Raw genomic sequence first — 20,268 nt, forward strand, 5'->3', positions numbered from 1 at the left:
CACTTTGATATGGTAAAAAGAGAGTACATGTACCGTACTTCCCCGAGTATAAGCCTAGGGGTCTGAACATGTAAAATCGGAAAAAAATAAGGGGTGGGCTTAATTTGTTGGTGCCTTTAAAACTGTAACCATCTTCCCAGCCTCGAAACATTATTCAAATTACATTTTTCGTTCACAGTGCCGGTCAGGTCTTGGAGGAATATTACGTCTTTTTAAGAAAACAATGCGAAACGACCCGTCATTGATTATAACGACGCTTTTTACAATGAAGAAACAAATATGAACAAAAACAACTTTTATTACAATACTGTTCACATACCGTCTGAATTTACAGTGCAACAATGGGTAGGGTCTGTGGGAAAACGGTCAAAGGCAATATCGTACGCAAACTCTTGATACAAAGCTATTCCCGCAATGGTTTCATCATAATTTGAACTGAACAACTTCCTTTGATCTAACAGGTTACGTCTTTCGTTAACCAATGAAAATGCTCTGTCATACAGTCGAAGTTTACCGATTATCGACGAAGTATTTTTTATCAACGCAATGCGGAAGTGTGTTACCGCAATGTTAAAATGCGCTCTGTTGACACTGATTTCGACAAAAAAAACGGTGACTTTTTCCCCTTAAAGCTGTTGATTCGCAATTTTCGAAAGATAAACTGAGGGTGAGGGAAGTATTTAAACCTTTCACGGTCGCTAACAAGTCACGTCGAAAAATAGTTTGCTCGTTCACACCCTATTCACGATAGTCTCAATGGACAAGGTTATTCGGAAAAGTAAAACGATGATAGTGATCAGGTTTCACGATTTGACGTTCATAGTTTTGCTATTTGGAAAACTACTACTCAAAAGGAGTATGGATTATTTCAGTATTGCAACATCGGGGTTCATCCCGAGTAAATAACAGAATAGAAAACTTGCGAACTATGTACGTTCGCCCGCCATGCACTCTGAAATTAATGCGAGTTTCGTAAAAGCTGGAACCAAACTACCGTACCAATCATGATTATTATGCAATGAAATACACTTTTTACATGCATATTTTAATAAATGTCATCGACGCCAGGTAAAAAAAAAACACCCTGGGCCTATACTCGGGGATGCCCTCAACTCATTAAATGTCCAAAAACAGAGAGGTTGGCTTATACTCGGGGAGGGGCTTATACTCGGGAAAGTACGGTACTGTGATTTGGACGTAAGATTTATGCTAAAACAAACACGTTGAACATAATCAGGCTTTTTAATTATATACTGCTACTGTAACAATATGATACTAGGATGAACACAAATCACGAATAACACGGCTGAAATAAACAACATTTAAATGTGTCTACAAAAAGACAAATCAATAATTATAATTAATACCAAATTGTTTTATTACACAATAGCAAATAAAAACAAAGATTGGTTATACATTTAACTTGAAAAAAAAGAAACGAAAAAGAAATGAATATTGACAACTTACAATATGTTTATAAATGAAGAAAATGTACTATAAACTTATAGCGCTATAGTCGTCGTGCTGCGTTCTGTTCGATATGGGACTCATAACGACGTACACAACGCGTGGAAAGTGCACTGTTTGTTTACATGAAATTCGAACACGCGCTGCGCGACCACTGTAGCGCTTTATACAAAATTAAAACGTAGAGAAGTCAAATTCGATATACTATTAGATGAGTTAATAACTTCGTACGAAACAATAAATGGATTTGGTTGACAATAACAAAACACAATTCGTGTAATAACGCTACAATACTGATCAACTACAATGTACTAGAAATGGTAGAATCTCCAAAATACTGACTACATTTGACAAAGGAGAAATCTTCTAACAAACAATTGAAAGGTTAATAACAAATAAAAAAAACCTACAAACCATAATTCGTTGGTAATAATACTAGATTCAGTATTTCCTTTTTGTCAAGATTTATTTTGTAATAGTACAGTGGCCATACTACAACACTGCTGGGCCATATCTTTGCCAATAAACGACATTGGTGATAATTTAACTTCGTTCACCGACATTCGACCAACCCAGTGCTAATGGTTTTCATGATTTCTTTCAAAAAGTAATAGATATTCGTTTGATTCACACATTGCGAAATACTGTTAGAGGAAATCAGTCTAGATAATTTGGAACAAAATTCATAATGTCAAAGCATTATTCTATATAAAATAAATCTTATTCGGAGGAATTTCCTAGTAATTCGTTATAGCCATAACTACATATTTTTTACATACACAATGTTGTGATATTATTTTATTTTAGTCTTTTCACCACCAGTGTCCTTTTCATAACAAATCCCTTCAGAAGATTGGGACAAAACTAGTAAAAACTGAAAATTGATTCACATTGTGTCTGTTGACTCCAAAATTAGGGTTTATATCGAATAAATAAAAGAAAAAAGTGCAGAAAAATTTGAGTGAAACAGTCTGATGGTAAAAAGGTTAATAACATTATTTACTGAAAATTTTTTATATTTTATGAACATCCACATAAAATAAAACGCTATACAAATCAATACAGTCCGTTGATCTTTTCTAATAGAAACTAGTCACACAAATACACGTTCTACGACGATTGAGAAACCATAAATTCACATTAAAACTATGAAATCGATTATAATTTAATATATGTTTCATTCATTGATTCTGTCACAATAATTCTTATTATATAAAATCGTGGATATTAAAAATAAATCATCTGAATAATTTGCATGGAAATTAATGCCATCAGGCCACATTAAATAACAAAACAATACTTTAAAGGCATACAGTGTGATCTATATTTAAGTCGCAACAGAATAACAAAATATTGTCTTGACTTTACTGATGAATATCGGTTACTTCTTATGAATATAAATTTTAAAGATGATCGGTTCGAATTGAATATTATATTTCATCTTCTTTTATTGTTATGCGTTAATGCTATTAGGTTATCAAAAAAGAAAACAATACAATATGACCTTTTCTCCCATAATACATTGCACATGTGTGCCTTAATATGCAAATTATAAATTGCAAATTACAATGATAGCAAGGCCGTTTTATAATGTATTTTTTCAGATGTTAACATCATGCCCCTTGATAATTAGTTGTTATGCATCTTTGACATTTAATGCGTCTGAGACATACACGTTTCGCATTGTTTCGTCGGAATTACTGAATCTGTGCCAAAGGTATTGCAGGTTTGGCATTTGGAAATACATGGTTTGATTCACGTTCCGCGTGTTTGTTGCAGATTTTAGTTTGGACGCCCAGTGGGGAAGCTTTTTGTCGTGTTTGGAACGCCAGCCTGGTACATTTACTCCCGACTTAGGCTTACATTGAGTATTTTCACGTTCACAAATTGTATGGGCTTGACAAGATAGTGATTTTTATGGTGTGCCGGAAGCCATGTTAAGACCCCCTATTTGCCCAAAGGATACAAAGACTGATGAAGCTCGTCAAAGGTTCGCCGCAGCTGTCCAACGGGGGTTTTTAATATACGTGTCACACAAACCACACCGTATGAACTATCAAAATAAATATATAGAAACATAGAAATAGATTATTTTCTACAAAAAACAACGTGAGTTTCCTTTCAATGCGCAGTTGAAATTGACAAGGGACAGTTGTTTACATTTACAAGTATTGCAATAGAACAATTCGGATAACACAGACGGTCAAGGGGTAACTACTATCTTTTAATGGATTTGTGACTTGAAATGCCATCAGCTCAACTATGATTTCCCCGTATTACAGCTTCCTGAATATATTTACTCAGCCATCGGTGCCTGTTCAGTAAGTTACAGATAAAAAATCATATTATTATTTATTTGGAAAACCCCCGCCTACATATGTGGCTATATTTACTTAAGACGTAAGTTTTAACAAATGAAGTGTTTATGTTCTGAATACTACTTCATGTTGAATTATTTATGTATTCAATAGATTCAACCAACTTACTCACATGAGCTGCAATCAGTACACATTGCTTTATGAAAATAAGTTAAATTGCACATTTTTCCATTAATAGCACCATTAATTCAGAACTACAAATGTTTGCGGCTGGAGACACCGGCGTGACAATTTATCAATGTTAAGAAAATAATTACTGTGAGTCATTCGTTGTAGCGTTACTGCATAAGAGAACCTCCTGCTTGTTAGGATATTGATCGCTCCGTGAACCAAAACGTTCTGCACAGACACGAATACTGTTTTGCACGGAACTGTATTAGAATATTCTGTCATACCAAGCGACTTGATTGAAGATTTCGCATAAGTATGTCATAAATGACGTCATTGAAAACAGCTTGTATGTTCTCCGTGTTCGTTGCCACCGTGAAATGAGTGTAGACTGTCCTCTCCGTGGGGAATTCATTCAATGATTCAAACCTTCCTTTTATGTACAGCCCAGCGTCTCGGCAAGTGTTGGCTCCTGTGTGGGTGAAAAAAAACGTAAGCAACGTTACGTAACAAAAAAGTGTTTAACTTTCATTGAATCGATGTAGGCAAATTGTGGGCAGCGCACGCTATTATAATGCACGTCATTGCACGTCACATTCAAGATCGTCACGTCGATTAGTCAGAACGCAGTCATGTGCCGGAGGATAAAAATTCATGATTGACTATGAAAACCCAGTGACCTCGATTACTTTAATGACCCTCTGAATAACCGGAAAGCAGATACTCAGGCGGAAATAATACTTTTATCCTATGAAAAGCAGATATTCGGGGTAAATATTATTTTTACACACTGGAAATCTGATATATAGAGTTATTATTACCTTTATACGCTGGAAAACAGACACTCAGAGGCGAATATTTAACTTTCTTCTTAAATATGTCCAATTTATTAAGAAACAAAATGACACTGATATTTTGTAACCATTTATTATTGCACGTACTGTGAAATAATTCTAAATTATCGCACATTTGATTCTAGGAGAAATAAGAAATATGTGTTATTGTTTGCATGAGTCTGGTTAAACAAAGACACGAATTGTTATTCATTACATCTCAGGGATGTTTTGCGAACCTAACACTAGACATGTGGAAAGATCCTCTTTGATGCGAGATACTCAGACCTACTAACCCGCTACCAACGCATATGATATTAACAAATTCGAAAACAACTAAATACCCGTTTTTCGTCTCCCCATACGTTCATGTCATAACAACTCAGTGCAACTAAAAATATCAACGAAGTACAATCTTCAAAACAATGAATCCATTTTCGCCGTTCTGTCTTCTGGCCTCCAACATCCACCAGGCTAAAAACAAAACAAATGAAATACGTATCATCTTAAGATAATTTGTTTAAAGGGCGGTAGTCGTCGCGTTACGCATGCGCGTGATATATGGGTCTCATATGAACAAAGATGGCGACTTTGACTATTGCGCACATCAACGAGTACAAACTGAGACGTTACCATGCTTTAATCAAGCATTTTTTAGGTGATTGGAAGATATCGAGAGAATCAACGGCGGTAATTATTACAAGTCGCGCTCAGGTCAAACCTCATACTTGTGATTTCCATTAGAAAAGTGCGTTGGATTGTCAGTAAATCAATGTTTATCAACACAAATGTCGCATATGCGCAGCGCGACGACTGCCGCCTTTTAACATCAAATCCATTCTGTAACATGCATGCCATAAAGTTACCAGCAACCACTCATTTACATTGGTATTTTATAGAAGTTGTCGTATTACTACGTATATTGTGCATAATTAAATTATCAGGGGGAAATTCTTCTCTCCGGGTGTTCTCCACACTTGTCAGGAATCTTTTGGAGCACTCTATAAGACACAGCGCCCTGGGGAAAAGTCCCCAAGACTCTCACAAGGCTGAACCAAGACTCGCCCAAGACTGGACTGCCTCAAGGCTCGCCCCTGGACTGGACTCTCGACTGCCCAGGACTGCACTCTCTCTGCTGCGTCTATCGTGCTGTGCTCCCCAAGACCAACTCAAACTCTCTTTATTCATTTTCAAAACTCTAACCAATTACAAAACAGTAAAAGACTCTAGGGCGTAACCTTCAATCATAAAGCCAATCACACTAAGTACTGAATACGTCATATCTTTTGATTAATCGTTCACTACATTAATAACTACGGATACCAACTGTCAGAATGGCGACGGTTATCTGGTAATTAGTTTCAAATCACTGAGCTAAGTTCCGTCCAAAACTTCAAATAGGCCTAAACGATGACAGACATAACACAGCAATTCAGCTAATAATCAGCTAATTAAGTCGGTTAACAGATACGCAAAAACAAATTCATGACAAAATAATAACACATGTTTGTGAGGGTAATATCGCGATTTGTTGCTTGCCCAAGGGAACGTTGTCATGACTATAATATTGATGATGCCAGAGCCAGGCTATGTTCGATTCGAATGCTTGTAACCGGGAGATAATCATCGAACAACGTGATATTATCGGTCGGTCGTCCATGTACGTACAAGCTAGCGCCCATCACTTAAATTTCGCCTGGCATTCCAGGATTTGTTGACGTCGTATAGCGACGTGTAGTACTTCTATTTATTTCATTAAGACAATTTCATTACTCGTTGCGTATCGTTCATAAACGTGGGTTTCATTAAATTGTTCATTTAACCAAAAATATGTTGTTATATTGCGTTTTATTTAGGTTATATTTAGGTAAATCTGAATATCGACCTTGGCCAGGGTAAATATTACACATTTTAATCTTCTTTAATGAATAAATGACCAACACAAATTTGTCATTGTCGCAAGGGTACAGTTTAATTGGTACTCAAATAAATATCGTTCTACTCACTTGAGAATTATTTTCTGAACTTCAAAGAATGTTTCCACAATTCCTGTTGTAGCCGTCCTAGAATGAAGGATGTCTTGGTCTGTGGGACGATAGTCGTCATACGCCAATTGTTCAACTTTATCTAGAAAACTACAAAGAAAGACATCGGCTAAAACCAGGGGCATGATTTACTGCATGTGTCAGAAATTAGAAATTCCAGATCTGACATAGTACCCAGAAACATTTGTGAATCGTGACGTTTCACGCATATAAAACATGACGTACAACTCATATAAAGCATGACGTACCACTCATATAGAACCTGACGTACTACTCACAGGAATCATCAAGTTCCAACCCGGAGTATCAATCATATAAAAAAAACATGACGTTCCGTTTATAAGAGACGTTTACTTGGTTCACACAGATTTAGAATACGCCGTTGTGGGGCCAGTGAGAACACCAGCGTTCGCATTGGCTCTACAACGATGTATTTCGTTTGCGATCACACGGCATTAAAAACGCCGGTGAAATCTATATCAGGCCTGTGTAGCACGCCTACGCAGTAATGACTGTGTTTGAATATATCTCCTACCACTACGGTTATTATTGTCAATTACTTTCTTGAATTTCGACTTCAAAGATTTTACTTTTCGATGGCACTGTTCTGCGAGTTTATCTCACCCCGATTCCTTGTATTTTCTGCAACAAACCTGTAAGACTAGCTGTCACGGGAGGTTCCGTGTATCAATCTAAAAATAGTTTCATCTTGCCAAATAGAAATCAGTAGCAGGACTTCATTTCTATCCAATTATTTCCGAGACTACTCGTTCCACTGACCAGAGTGGTACGTGTATAACTCGACGCCGTGTCGTTGCTATGGACGTGGGCACGGATTCCCGATAGAGGGTGTTTGTGCCACTGTTTATGTTACTGTGTGTGTTCATACGAACTTTTGTTTAGAATTTAGATCCGAGGGCGGATTTTGGTAAAACAGTTTACGTCAGTGTAAAATCCGCCATTTTTACACCGAGGTAAACTGGTCACACGGTAAAAGGAGCACAGTCGTTAAATTTACGACGGTATGAAACATGACGTACCATTCGTATGAAACATAAGGTACCACTCGTATAAAACATGACGTACCACTCGTATGAAACATGACGTACCACTCGTATGAAACATGACGTACCACTCATATGAAACATAACGTACCACTCGTATGAAACATAACGTACCATTCGTATGAAACATGACGTTCCATTCGTATGAAACATGACGTACCACTCGTATGGAACATGACGTGCCACTCGCATGAAACATGACGTACCATTCGTATGAAACATGACGTACCATTCGTATGAAACATGGCGTACCACTCGTATGAAACATGACGTACCATTCGTATGGAACATAACGTACCACTCGTATGAAACATGACGTACCATTCGTATGAAACATGGCGTACCACTCGTATGAAACATGACGTACCATTCGTATGGAACATAACGTACCACTCGTATGAAACATGAAACATGGCGTACCATTCGTACGAAACATGGCGTACCACTCGTATGAAATATGACGTACCATTCGTATGAAACATGACGTACCATTCGTATGAAACATGGCGTACCACTCGTATGAAACATGACGTACCATTCGTATGGAACATGACGTACCACTCGTATGAAACATGACGCACCATTCGTATGAAACATGACGTGCCACTCGTATGAAACATGACGTACCATTTGTATGAAACATGACGTACCATTCGTATGAAACATGGCGTACCACTCGTATGAAACATGACGTACCATTCGTATGAAACATGGTCACACGGTAAAAGGAGCACAGTCGTTAAATTTACGGCGGTATGAAACATGACGTACCATTCGTATGAAACATAAGGTACGTATAAAACATGGCGTACCACTCGTATGAAACATGACGTACCACTCGTGGATGACGTACCACTCGTATGAAACATGACGTACCACTCGTATGAAACATAACGTACCACCGTATGAAACATAACGTACCACTCGTATGAAACATGACGTACCACTCGTATGGAACATGACATACTACTCGTATGGAACATGACGTGCCACTCGTATGAAACATGACGTACCACTCGTATGAAACATAACGTACCACTCGTATAAAACATGACGTACCACTCGTATGAAACATGACGTACCATTCGTATGAAACATGGCGTACCACTCGTATGAAACATGACGTACCACTCGTATGAAACATGACGTACCATTCGTATGAAACATGGCGTGCCACTCGTATGAAACATGCGTGCCACTCGTATGAAACATGACGTACCACTCGTATGAAACATAACGTACCACTCGTATAAAACATGACGTACCACTCGTATGAAACATGACGTACCACTCGTATGGAACATGACGTATCACTCGTATGGAACATGACGTACCACTCGTATGGAACATGACGTACCACTCGTATGAACAAGACGTACCACTCGTATGGAACATGGCGTACCACTCGTATGGAACATGGCGTACCACTCACATGAACATGACGTGCCACTCGTATGGAACATGACGTACCACTCGTATGGAAAATGACGTACCATTCGTACGACATGGCGTACACCTCGTATGAAACATGACGTACCATTGGTATGAAACATGACGCACCACTCGTATGAAACATGGCGTACCACTCGTATGAAACATGACGTACCATTCGTATGGAACATGACGTACCACTCGTATGAAACATGACGTACCATTCGTATGAAACATGACGTGCCACTCGTATGAAACATGACGTACCATTCGTATGAAACATGACGTACCATTCGTATGAAACATGGCGTACCACTCGTATGAAACATGACGTACCATTCGTATGAAACATGACGTACCACTCGTATGGAACATGACATACTACTCGTATGGAACATGACGTGCCACTCGTATGAAACATGACGTACCACTCGTATGAAACATAACGTACCACTCGTATAAAACATGACGTACCACTCGTATGAAACATGACGTACCATTCGTATGAAACATGGCGTACCACTCGTATGAAACATGACGCACCACTCGTATGAAACATGACGTACCACTCGTATGAAACATGACGTACCATTCGTATGAAACATGACGTGCCACTCGTATGAAACATGACGTACCATTCGTATGAAACATGACGTACCATTCGTATGAAACATGGCGTACCACTCGTATGAAACATGACGTACCATTCGTATGAAACATGACGTACCACTCGTATGAAACATGACGTACTAGTAATGAAACACGAAGTATCACTCGTATGACACATGGTGTACCACCATTAAGCATGTCGTATCACTCACGTCAAATACGATGTATCGCTCATATTAAACATTAGGCAGCATTCATATAAAACATGATTTACATCTCTCAATTAAAAATTGTGAATGAGCATGAGAAATTATCTGCAGAATAAAACAAATTAAGTTGGCCTTCTGAATTAGGATGGATTTGTCAATAATATATATTCTGAGAGTTAGGAGACTTTGTTTGTGCTTTAACGCCAGTAACATTGTAGATATGGTTGTATAACAAAATAAGACGCCCCAGTACGTTCATACTGAAGTGGTTGGTAACATGAGGGCAGGATATTTACTGTTAATCTTTTATCACCAGTTCCCTCTTTTCATGACAAATTTACAAAATAGCCCCTTTTTTTCAGAAGATTTGGACAAAAAATAGCCAAATTGACTTAAATTGTGTCTGTTAGCTCCAAAATTAGGGTTCATTTCCAGAAATATTGAAAAATATAAAAAATGCAGAAAAAAATGGACGGTAAAGTCTGGTGTTGGTCAGGTTAATATATCATATTTGTTTTAGCTATTACAGAATCATTTGAACACATTTTTTGTTTTTAACTTTGTTCCAAGAGTGATATTTTACATATTTGCAATGTGAAAAAAAAAAAAGTTTATCGTTATGGAATTTTCTGTAATGGCGGTCTGTTGGCGGTCAATTTGGTTTCTAACAAAACGACGCCATATGTCAAATTGTTGCAATATATATCGTGACTAACAGGGAACTTTTTCTTGTTTGAAATAATTTAAAATCTGACTTTCAAAGACAAAATGATGATTTATCCTCCAAATAGTTAATTGGTAAAGGGAGACAGTCGTCGTGCTGCGCATGTGCGACATTTGTGTTGATAACATAGATTTTCCCACAATCTAAAGTAGAGTGGGTGAGACTTGCAAGATACCTTCCAATCACCTAAAAATACCTAAGTAAGCTTGGTAACGTTTCAGTTTGTACTCGTTGATCTGCGCAACATTAATAGTCGCCATCTTTGTTTATATGAGACCCATATATCTCGCGCATGCGTGGCGCGACGACTACGCCCTTCAATATATTTGGTACGTTGCTGAAACAATTGTTCTGTTATAATCAATAAAATACTACTCATTGTCGACGAGTGACCACCAACATTAAATATTGCATAGCGATTCTCGCAAGAACATTCGAATGAGTCAAAGACTGCGCCGAACTTGAATGACGTCACCTGCGCACACGACACGTGACGACAAAATTCCACATGCGCAAAAAGTTTATCAGAATACTTACTACTGCGCAGAATCCAATAGTTTGTACTGCGACGATCGTAGCGTACATTGTCGCACACCGTCGTCTCTCCATAACCTGCTGATCGACTGTGCTACCTCATACGACAATTCTATTTGCCCTAGTTGTATCGCTTTGCTGTACTTGAAAACCAAGTCCTCGTCCGCCTAAATGTGATATAGAAAACAAAAATTAAAATATCCAGAGTTTAAATACGTGTGTGATGAGATCTTCACGTGTTTCTTCATTCAACTAAACGGAAATCTGCCATGGTTACACATAGTTTCAATTAAACTTTCACAGTCATAATCCCGAGAGACAACCCGAATAATTATAAAAACAACTGCCAATCAAAAGTGACTATACGATGTGTCGAGGACAAATAAACACAAGGTAGCAAGCCAACTAAGCATGGAAGGTACAATGAACAAAATAAAAATAGAATCAAAAAGGGAATATGCAATTCGAGTGAAGACCCATTTTCTGTGCCAAAACAGGCGAGGGAATATAAGGACGACAGAAACCAAAACACATTTAAAGGAGTGTACGGGTATCACAATAACGCAGTGACGTTTTAAGCCACGCAACTGTGCAGAGTATCATTTACAAATTCGGTACTTTATCAAACGGTAACATGACTTCAGATTTTAGTGCATTTCCCGTTACAAAAACAGTATATTGTCATGAATTTGTTTACCCGTATCTGTTGATCGACTTAATTAGTTGATTATTAGCTGAATTGCTGTGTTATGTCTGTTATCGTTTAGGCCTATTTGAAGTTTTGGACGGAACTTGGCTCAGTGATTTGGAACTAATTACGAGATAACCGTCGCTATTCTGACTACGATTTCTGACAGTTGGTATCCGTAGTTATTAATGCAGTGAACGAAAGTTACGCCCTAGCGTCTTTTTACTGTTTTGTAATTGGTTAGAGTTTTGAAAATGGTCTTGGCGAGTACACCAGAACAGACGCAGTCCTGGAGAGTCTAAGTCCAGTCCTGGAGAGTCTTGGGCGAGTCTTGGGTCAGCCTTGCGATAGTCTTGGGGATTTTTCCCTAGGGCGCTAGCTGTGTCTTATAGAGTTCTCGACTGATCGGCTAAGACGAGAGTTGAAACGTATTTCGTTGTGTGTGTCTTATTTGACTGTAAAGCTTAAGTGACTTTCCCGATCCCGTACATCGAGGGGACGCGATAGAGAGACGAGACGAGACCCCCCCGACACGTGTGGAGAACCCCATAGAGGAGAATTTACCCCTGATAATATAATGACCGAAAGGGCTGGGTTCTCCCATTTGCCCGGAAGACCATCAGGAATAGGGCATCCTGTCGGGGGATTTGGGATGTGCCAATGGTTTAATGGTTTGGTTATGTTCAACGATTTTTTAAAACGAAGCCCTAAAACTTAATTTTACATTTTTTTATATCATTAATATTCACACTGCTAACATTTTGAAGCTCTGTCACAAGAAGGAACAGACACTGCAAACAAGCTTATTTTAGAACGCCCTGCCTAATTTTCAAGGCTGTACAAAAACTACTAAGCGTATGATTTGGCCTTGAAAAAAAGAAATTTTCATTTTAATTACTGCAATTATCATTTTACAAAATAATAGCCGACCTGTTTATGTGAAAATAATATTCATTTAATTGCGCATGTCACGTTTGCACTTGACGGAGAATTATGCAAATTAGTCATTCTCGCGACTTATGTTTTGTAGTTCAGGAAGGTTCAAAGTTAAACCACACATGTTCTTTTACTTTGATTTATGTGAAACATTCAGACAATGTTGACGGGTTGTATACCTACACAAACACGACTTGTATGTGTGGTAGTGTGTTCCGTTCTCCTGTAGCTGTTGTAACACATGGCAATTATTGTGTGTCACGTGACAGTTCTGTCATTATTACCTGAGAACGACGGAAAATTACTACTATACGACGTTTTTTAGATAAACTCACTACTTTGATAATTTGATAATATAAAATCAAATAATTTAAACTCAAGGAGCTATTTAAATTTGAATCACTCTCAACCCGAGAACCGAAATAGAGATACATTGTAATAATTTTAAAACAGAAATACTTCTGTACATTTATATTTTGGTTTTTTTAAATCGTTTCTTATATGTGTTCCACTGGTATAGCTCCCAAATGTTAATATATTGTAGCCAAAATATGAATATGCACAAATATAATCATAGAGCTGTGCATTGGTATATCAGGGGTAAATTCTTCTCCACAGGGTTCTCCACACTGTCGGGGGGAGAACTCGTCTCGTCTCTATATCTCGTCCCCTTGAGGTACGGGATCGGGAAAGTCACTTATACTTTACAGTCAAATAAGACACACACAACGAAATACGTTTCAGCTCTCGTCTTAGTCGGTCAATCGAGCACTCTATAAGACACAGCGCCCTGGGGAAAAAATCCCCAAGACTCTCGCAAGGCTGACCCAAGACTAGCCCAAGACTGGACTGCGTCAAGGCTTGCCCCTGGACTCTCTCGGGCTGCGTCTGTCGTGGAGTATTCGCCAAGACCAACTCAAACTCTCTTTATTCATTTTCAAAACTCTAACCAATTACAAAGCAGTAAAAAGACTCTAAGGCGTAAACTTCAATCATAAAGCCAATCAAACTAAGTACTGAATACGTCATATCTTTTGATTAATCGTTCACTACATTAATAACTATGGAATACCAACTGTCAGAATCGCGACGGATATCTCGTAATTAGTTCCAAATCACTGAGCCAAGTTCCGTCCAAAACTTCAAATAGACCTAAACGATGACAGACATAACACAGCAATTCGCTAATAATCAGTTAATTAAGTCGACCAACAGATACGCGAAAACAAATTCATGACAGGTAACTAAAACACGAACAGAACAACTACGCGCGTTTGAGCAAAATAAAAACACATTCAGAGAGAAATTATCGCCTTAGGCCAGTATTACTTAGTCATTACCAGGTTGAGTATTGTTTGTATAATAGCGCTTTAACGACGCGTTTTCATTGGTCGATCGGTCCCACGTGCTGACCAGTTATCAGATATTTCACGAAGCAATAGGCAGCGTGTCTTTATTCTCCGAATTAATTACCCTCATTTCGTTGATTTCTCAACGATTTCATCTAATTCACGTATAAATACTTCCTGTTTATGTGTATGCGCACAGAAAACTGGAAATGTTTTACCTTGGAGTAATAGTGTACTAGTTCCTAGTGAACCAAATTCCTGTGTAAGTCCCCTTGACACTAGCATCGATATCTAGTTCTTATTGTCCCCGAGATTGTATTCTTCTTTTGTATTTTCAAGTAAGAAAAAGGTAATTCATGTATGTGTATCGTTCAACTTTCGAAGTTTCATTTATCCTATTCTTCCCTTGAATGAGCTATTAAATTTTATCCACATTTTGCCGATATCCACACACTGTCGATACCCACACAATGCGATATCCACATTCTGTCGATATACACACGCCGTTATTTCCCACACTGCGAAATCCACACACTGTCGATACACACACAATGCGATAACCACATTATGTCGATAACCACACGCTGTGATTTTCCCACACTGCGAAATCCACACACTGTCGATACCCACACAATGCGATAACCACATTCTGTCGATAACCACACGCTGTGATTTTTCCACACTGCGATATTCACATTCTGTCAATATCAACAGGCTGTAATTTCCACGCACTGCGATATTCACACACTGCCGAAATTGACACACTGCGATATCCACATTCTGTCGATACCCACACGTTGTGATTTCCACGCACTGCGATATCCACACTGCCGATATTGACACACTGCGATATCCACACTGCCGATATTGACACACTGCGATATCTACACTGCCGATATTGACACACTGCGATATCCACACTTTGCCGATATTGAGACACTGCGATATCCACACTGCCGATATTGACACACTGCGATATCCACACTCTGCCGATATTGACACACTGCGATATCCACTCTGCCGATATTGACACACTGCGATATCCACACTCTGCCGATATTGACACACTGCGATATCCACACTCTGCCGATATTGACACACTGCGATATCCACACTGCCGATATTGACACACTGCGATATCCACACTGCCGATATTGAGACACTGCGATATCTACACTGCCGATATTGACACACTGCGATATCCACTCTGCCGATATTGACACACTGCGATATCCACACTCTGCCGATATTGACACACTGCGATATCCACACTCCCGGGTCCACACTCTGCCGATATTGACACACTGGCGTCAATACGGACAAATTGTGACAGGATAAATTTAATTTTCTTGACTTACCGATCGGTCTTTGTCTTCATATACAATATCAAGTTTTTTCATGGCAGCCAAAATTGATTCTATGCTCTCCACGACATTGCAGTGTATGATGTGCTTGAATCGTTCCCGATCAAGCGTGGAGAAACCATCCTGGTGAACAATTCTAGGCAAATAAACGAAATAGACACGAATTATATTTACAAAGCATTGTTGATGCGCCATGTTCGATATGGGCCATATGCGAGGCAGTGTGAATATATTATTTGTTATACACGAAAATGTAACGCTTTAGCTGCGAGCGAGATGTTCTAGAATAACTAATAATAGGCGTTGCTAAGCAACGATTGGCAAGGTTACCCTGGAGCACATTGGTGATTGTGATTGCTACAATTCTCCCAGTTTAAATATAAACACAATCGGTAACTAGCCAAGGCAAGTACTTCAATGAAAACAGCCAGAGCTTCTACTTATGTGATTACAACAAGAGCAATGAATCTACAATCAATGTATTTTTGGTGTACTTAAAATCTATTATTTTTTTCACAGTTTTTGTTTTCAGAGAAAGTTCACAGAATAACATTAACAAAATATAAACTACAACAAAAACAAACAATAAAACAACATCATGATGACAACGTATGTATTACGTACCTCATTTGCTTGACGAAGGTGCTTTTACCAGATTCACTTGCCCCTAATAGAAATAACAAAATGTAATGATTTGAACTAAACGATGTTTTTACCAGTGCCTACATTTGTTTCCCACTAACCGTATTAGCCCGATTCCAGTTGTAATGATATTCCATTAACCTTATTAATCCACCCACACTAATGATAATATCATTACACTTACCGCGTTTAGCCGACCCCCGTAGCCACGATATGTCAGTCAGATACGATCCCACATTCATGATACTAATATTACACTATTAAGCCGACCCCCATACTCACGAAGAGACACATAACATATGGGACACATATACGATCATACAAACACTTAAACCGATCCATACTTGTATTCACATTTTGTAAATATGTGAAAAACCACTTCCAGAACTATCTAAAGACATAGAATGTGTAAATATTATGTTGATTTTGCTGGAACAAAAGATGAAATTTAAAAGTAGATATAATGCTATGACCTTTCAAGACATTTCATTTTGAGTGTATTAGGGGTTCTTATCCTTTAGGCAAATATACATACAGTGTAATTGAGCTTCAAGGAAAAACAACACCCCCTAACTCTGTGAGTGTGAGTACTTGGAGCGGTTCATTATTTGTAATTGGTAGCAAAATCGCACAATGTATGTCCTTTTTTTTGTCATCCTTTATGCCATGTGATTAGTTGATCCATGGTATGTTTTACTGAACAACAATGTTCACAAGTTACAATTCAAATGAGATCTCATTATTGTCGATAGCATCAACAGAAATGACATAATTTCTTATCCCTTTTTAGGATTCATGCTCAAATTCACATCGTGCAGGTAATTTCTCATTACCCATGCACACAATCTCAAGATGTTATGGTGTATGCTGGTTGGAGGATGGTACCTCACATATTTACACAGTACGAATGCAACTGTGATATTATTGTTTTAGTTCTATACTGTATAAAACATATTTATATAATCAATCAATAGTATATTCATATTTAGTTTCACGTTAATTATATGGTGCCTCGATTCCCTAATGAAACATATTATCAAAGTGACAGTTGGGGTGTGATAGATATGCATCAAGAATACTTAAAAAATGATACACGAGACGACCGGTATAGTGCCTGTAATGGTCCTAATAACAAGCTTAGGCTTAAAGCGGGCGGGTCGGCACGTGCGCACGCGCGGGAATTGAGTCCCAAGCGACGATAACAACAGACGCTAAAACGCAAAGGCTCATGGGTAGACGCTAGTTTGTAAACATCTAAACGCTATGGCAGTTTTATCTTTTTTTCTGTGTTTTTTGTTTATTGTGAGGTTAAATATCATTTTAATGAATCGGAAGTTAAAGTATCAATCGACTTGAATATCACACACATGACACTGGAAACCCACACAAGTCTTTATTATTCACTAATATGTTGTAACTTTAGAAGGCGATTATGAGCATAATGCATTGCGCGACACGTGACTGGAAACAGAATCACTTAAACGATTACGGCTTACATAATAACTTGGTATTTTAGCTAGCGTAAGATAAATAAGAGTAATTTTTTATAATTATGGAAATAATCGTTGGAAAAGATTGGAAAAAATCTGTATGTTGGCATAATTATGTAAATAATTAATTTATACATATACTCAGTATTGGAACCATAATAATAAAACGGCAATTTGGCTAATATATGTGAAAACGTGAAACGTTTGACTGAAATGTTTGTAAAATTGTCATATTTGCGTTAATATAGTTTAAAAGGTCAATATATTTGGCAAACAGAATGATTGAGACGGGTTATGGTAACCATACATATATACGAATCGTTCTTTGAATTTACTATGATCAAAATGATCAAGGTATTACGTGTCGTAGAAATGTACATAAAACACATATCAATCAATGTCAATACAAAATCAGTGACTAAAATATATGATGGCACACAACTTTCAATTTCAAATTTAGAGGGTCATTTTCAAGTTGCGTTGTGGCATTAACGGACAATCAATCACGATCATGTAGCATTTATCACCGATTTCAACCACATCAAGAATAATTAACCAGTGTGCTAATTAATTATTTAATACACATGAACTTGTGCCAACGCTGGGTGTGTCATGCATCTTGAGATATCATAGCAACACGATCTGAGCACACATACAGAAAAGGATGACAAGCACGAGGTAACAAAATGCTGTACAATATACACTTAAAGAGCCACAGTCGTCGCATCGCGCCGTGTTCGATAAGGGTCACATACGACATACATACGCGCGCAAAATGCATAAATTCAAAGGGCGCGTTGCGTGACGACCGCGGCGCTTTAACCGTAGACACGAATAACCCATTACTAGTATCTTATGTTGCTAACACAGTACTGTACCAAATGATCAATTATTACCGCACCTAACAATAATAATTTGGCTGTTCGCATCGTCTTCCGATGGTCTTCTTTTATCATCGTATCAATACGTCGGTTCCTTTGTTTCATTGCGTTGTTAGTCATGGTCGATGCCACGCTCCCCATGTTCGACATTCGTGTCAGCAAAGCGAAAATTATCGTCGTCACATCGAGACCCCGTGCATGTCACACGCTACTGCAAACCTGTTGACATGGCGTTATTTATCCGTACACCGATCTACTGTCTGGATTGGAAACATAACAACTGAATGACTTGTGTACACGCGTAATCGCCGTGTATTATGCAGAAAAGACAGCGGTGATTACGTTCGTGCTGCCGGGAAAGGAAATCAAAAACGTTACCATGGTAACCATCGGGCATTGTTAAAACCTCAACTTCAAAATGCATTATATCCTTCTCCACCCGTTCGTACGTCCATTAATAAATTTCGCTGTAATTGAAGCGACTAATAAAGCCTTACATCGGTGTTTGGTGTAATTGTATTTTTTTGCGATACTCATAATAACAATACCATGACGTATAATCGGCACTCCACCCTCTGTTGAACACCCTCTTACAATTAAAAAGAAGGAATAAAATAATAAATGGCAATTTTTCGAATAAATTATATGTATTATTAGTGCGGTTCAGACTTTAGTAAAATGTCTTGCAATGATTTGAAGTTGTTATTAGTTATCGATCTGTCTAGGTGGTGTGTACACACACATCGTTACAAGTATCCTATATGTATCTATTTCTTTTCACAAATATATTGTTTTCTGAAAAACAGATTGGCAAAACCGGCAGCTTTTGTTGTTTCGAAATTAACGCAATATTACAAGAACACTTACATGAATGAAAGTCGCGCGTAGTACTAGTCGAAATCTAATTGTGAGTTACGTATAGTCGGAAAAATCCACATATATAAGAACAACTGTGAGAGGTTATCATGCTACATTTGCCCGGGTAAGGTTAAGTGTCTTGGACAGATGTTCAAATGCCCAATGTGTATATCAATCGGTTCCAGTTGTAATATATGTATATTACATGGTGGCCTTCTTAGTAATAGGTTATCATGCTACATTTGCCCGGGTAAGGTTATGTGTCTTGGACGGATGTTCAAATACCCAATTGTTCCAACAATATCAGAGATGGATCATTTTATAACCTGAAGGTCGTGGAAGATTATGATCATGGGATTTTCATTGTTCAGATTGTGACTCCGAGATCATTTTTTTTACAACATTTGTGACTCACGTGGTCTGCATTTTTTTCCGCATGTCCCCGGAATAAAATCATGAAAAAAAAAGAAACACGACTCATATCTACAAAAAGTCTTTCTTAGGTGAGCCTAGGTGATAAAGATGAATTTCCATCTCATGTGGTCAATTTATTTACTTATTTAAAAAAGTACATTCTCGTACAAAATGAATAGAAATGCTGAAACAGTGATGTGTGAGAAATATTCCGAAGTGGTGCGTGAGAAACATATTGAGAATA

At 38.0% G+C, this 20,268-nt stretch overlaps 1 protein-coding gene across 1 annotated transcript; it reads right to left on the bottom strand.

Annotated features, from left to right (window-relative positions):
• Positions 1-4,234: 4,234 nt before the first annotated feature.
• On the bottom strand, positions 4,235-18,893 carry LOC144348064 (guanine nucleotide-binding protein G(i) subunit alpha-like). Its single transcript, XM_078007568.2, has 8 exons — positions 18,773-18,893; positions 16,364-16,406; positions 15,734-15,875; positions 11,406-11,569; positions 6,793-6,921; positions 5,131-5,260; positions 4,775-4,928; positions 4,235-4,425 (listed from the first exon to the last, which is right to left on the bottom strand). The coding sequence occupies exons 1-8, from the start codon at positions 18,891-18,893 to the stop codon at positions 4,235-4,237; spliced, it is 1,074 nt and encodes a 357-aa protein (XP_077863694.2).
• Positions 18,894-20,268: the final 1,375 nt, after the last annotated feature.

The sequence above is a fragment of the Saccoglossus kowalevskii genome, chromosome 17 (assembly GCF_978046115.1).
Source record: "Saccoglossus kowalevskii chromosome 17, keSacKowa6.1, whole genome shotgun sequence".
Classification (NCBI taxonomy): Eukaryota; Metazoa; Hemichordata; class Enteropneusta; family Harrimaniidae; genus Saccoglossus; species Saccoglossus kowalevskii.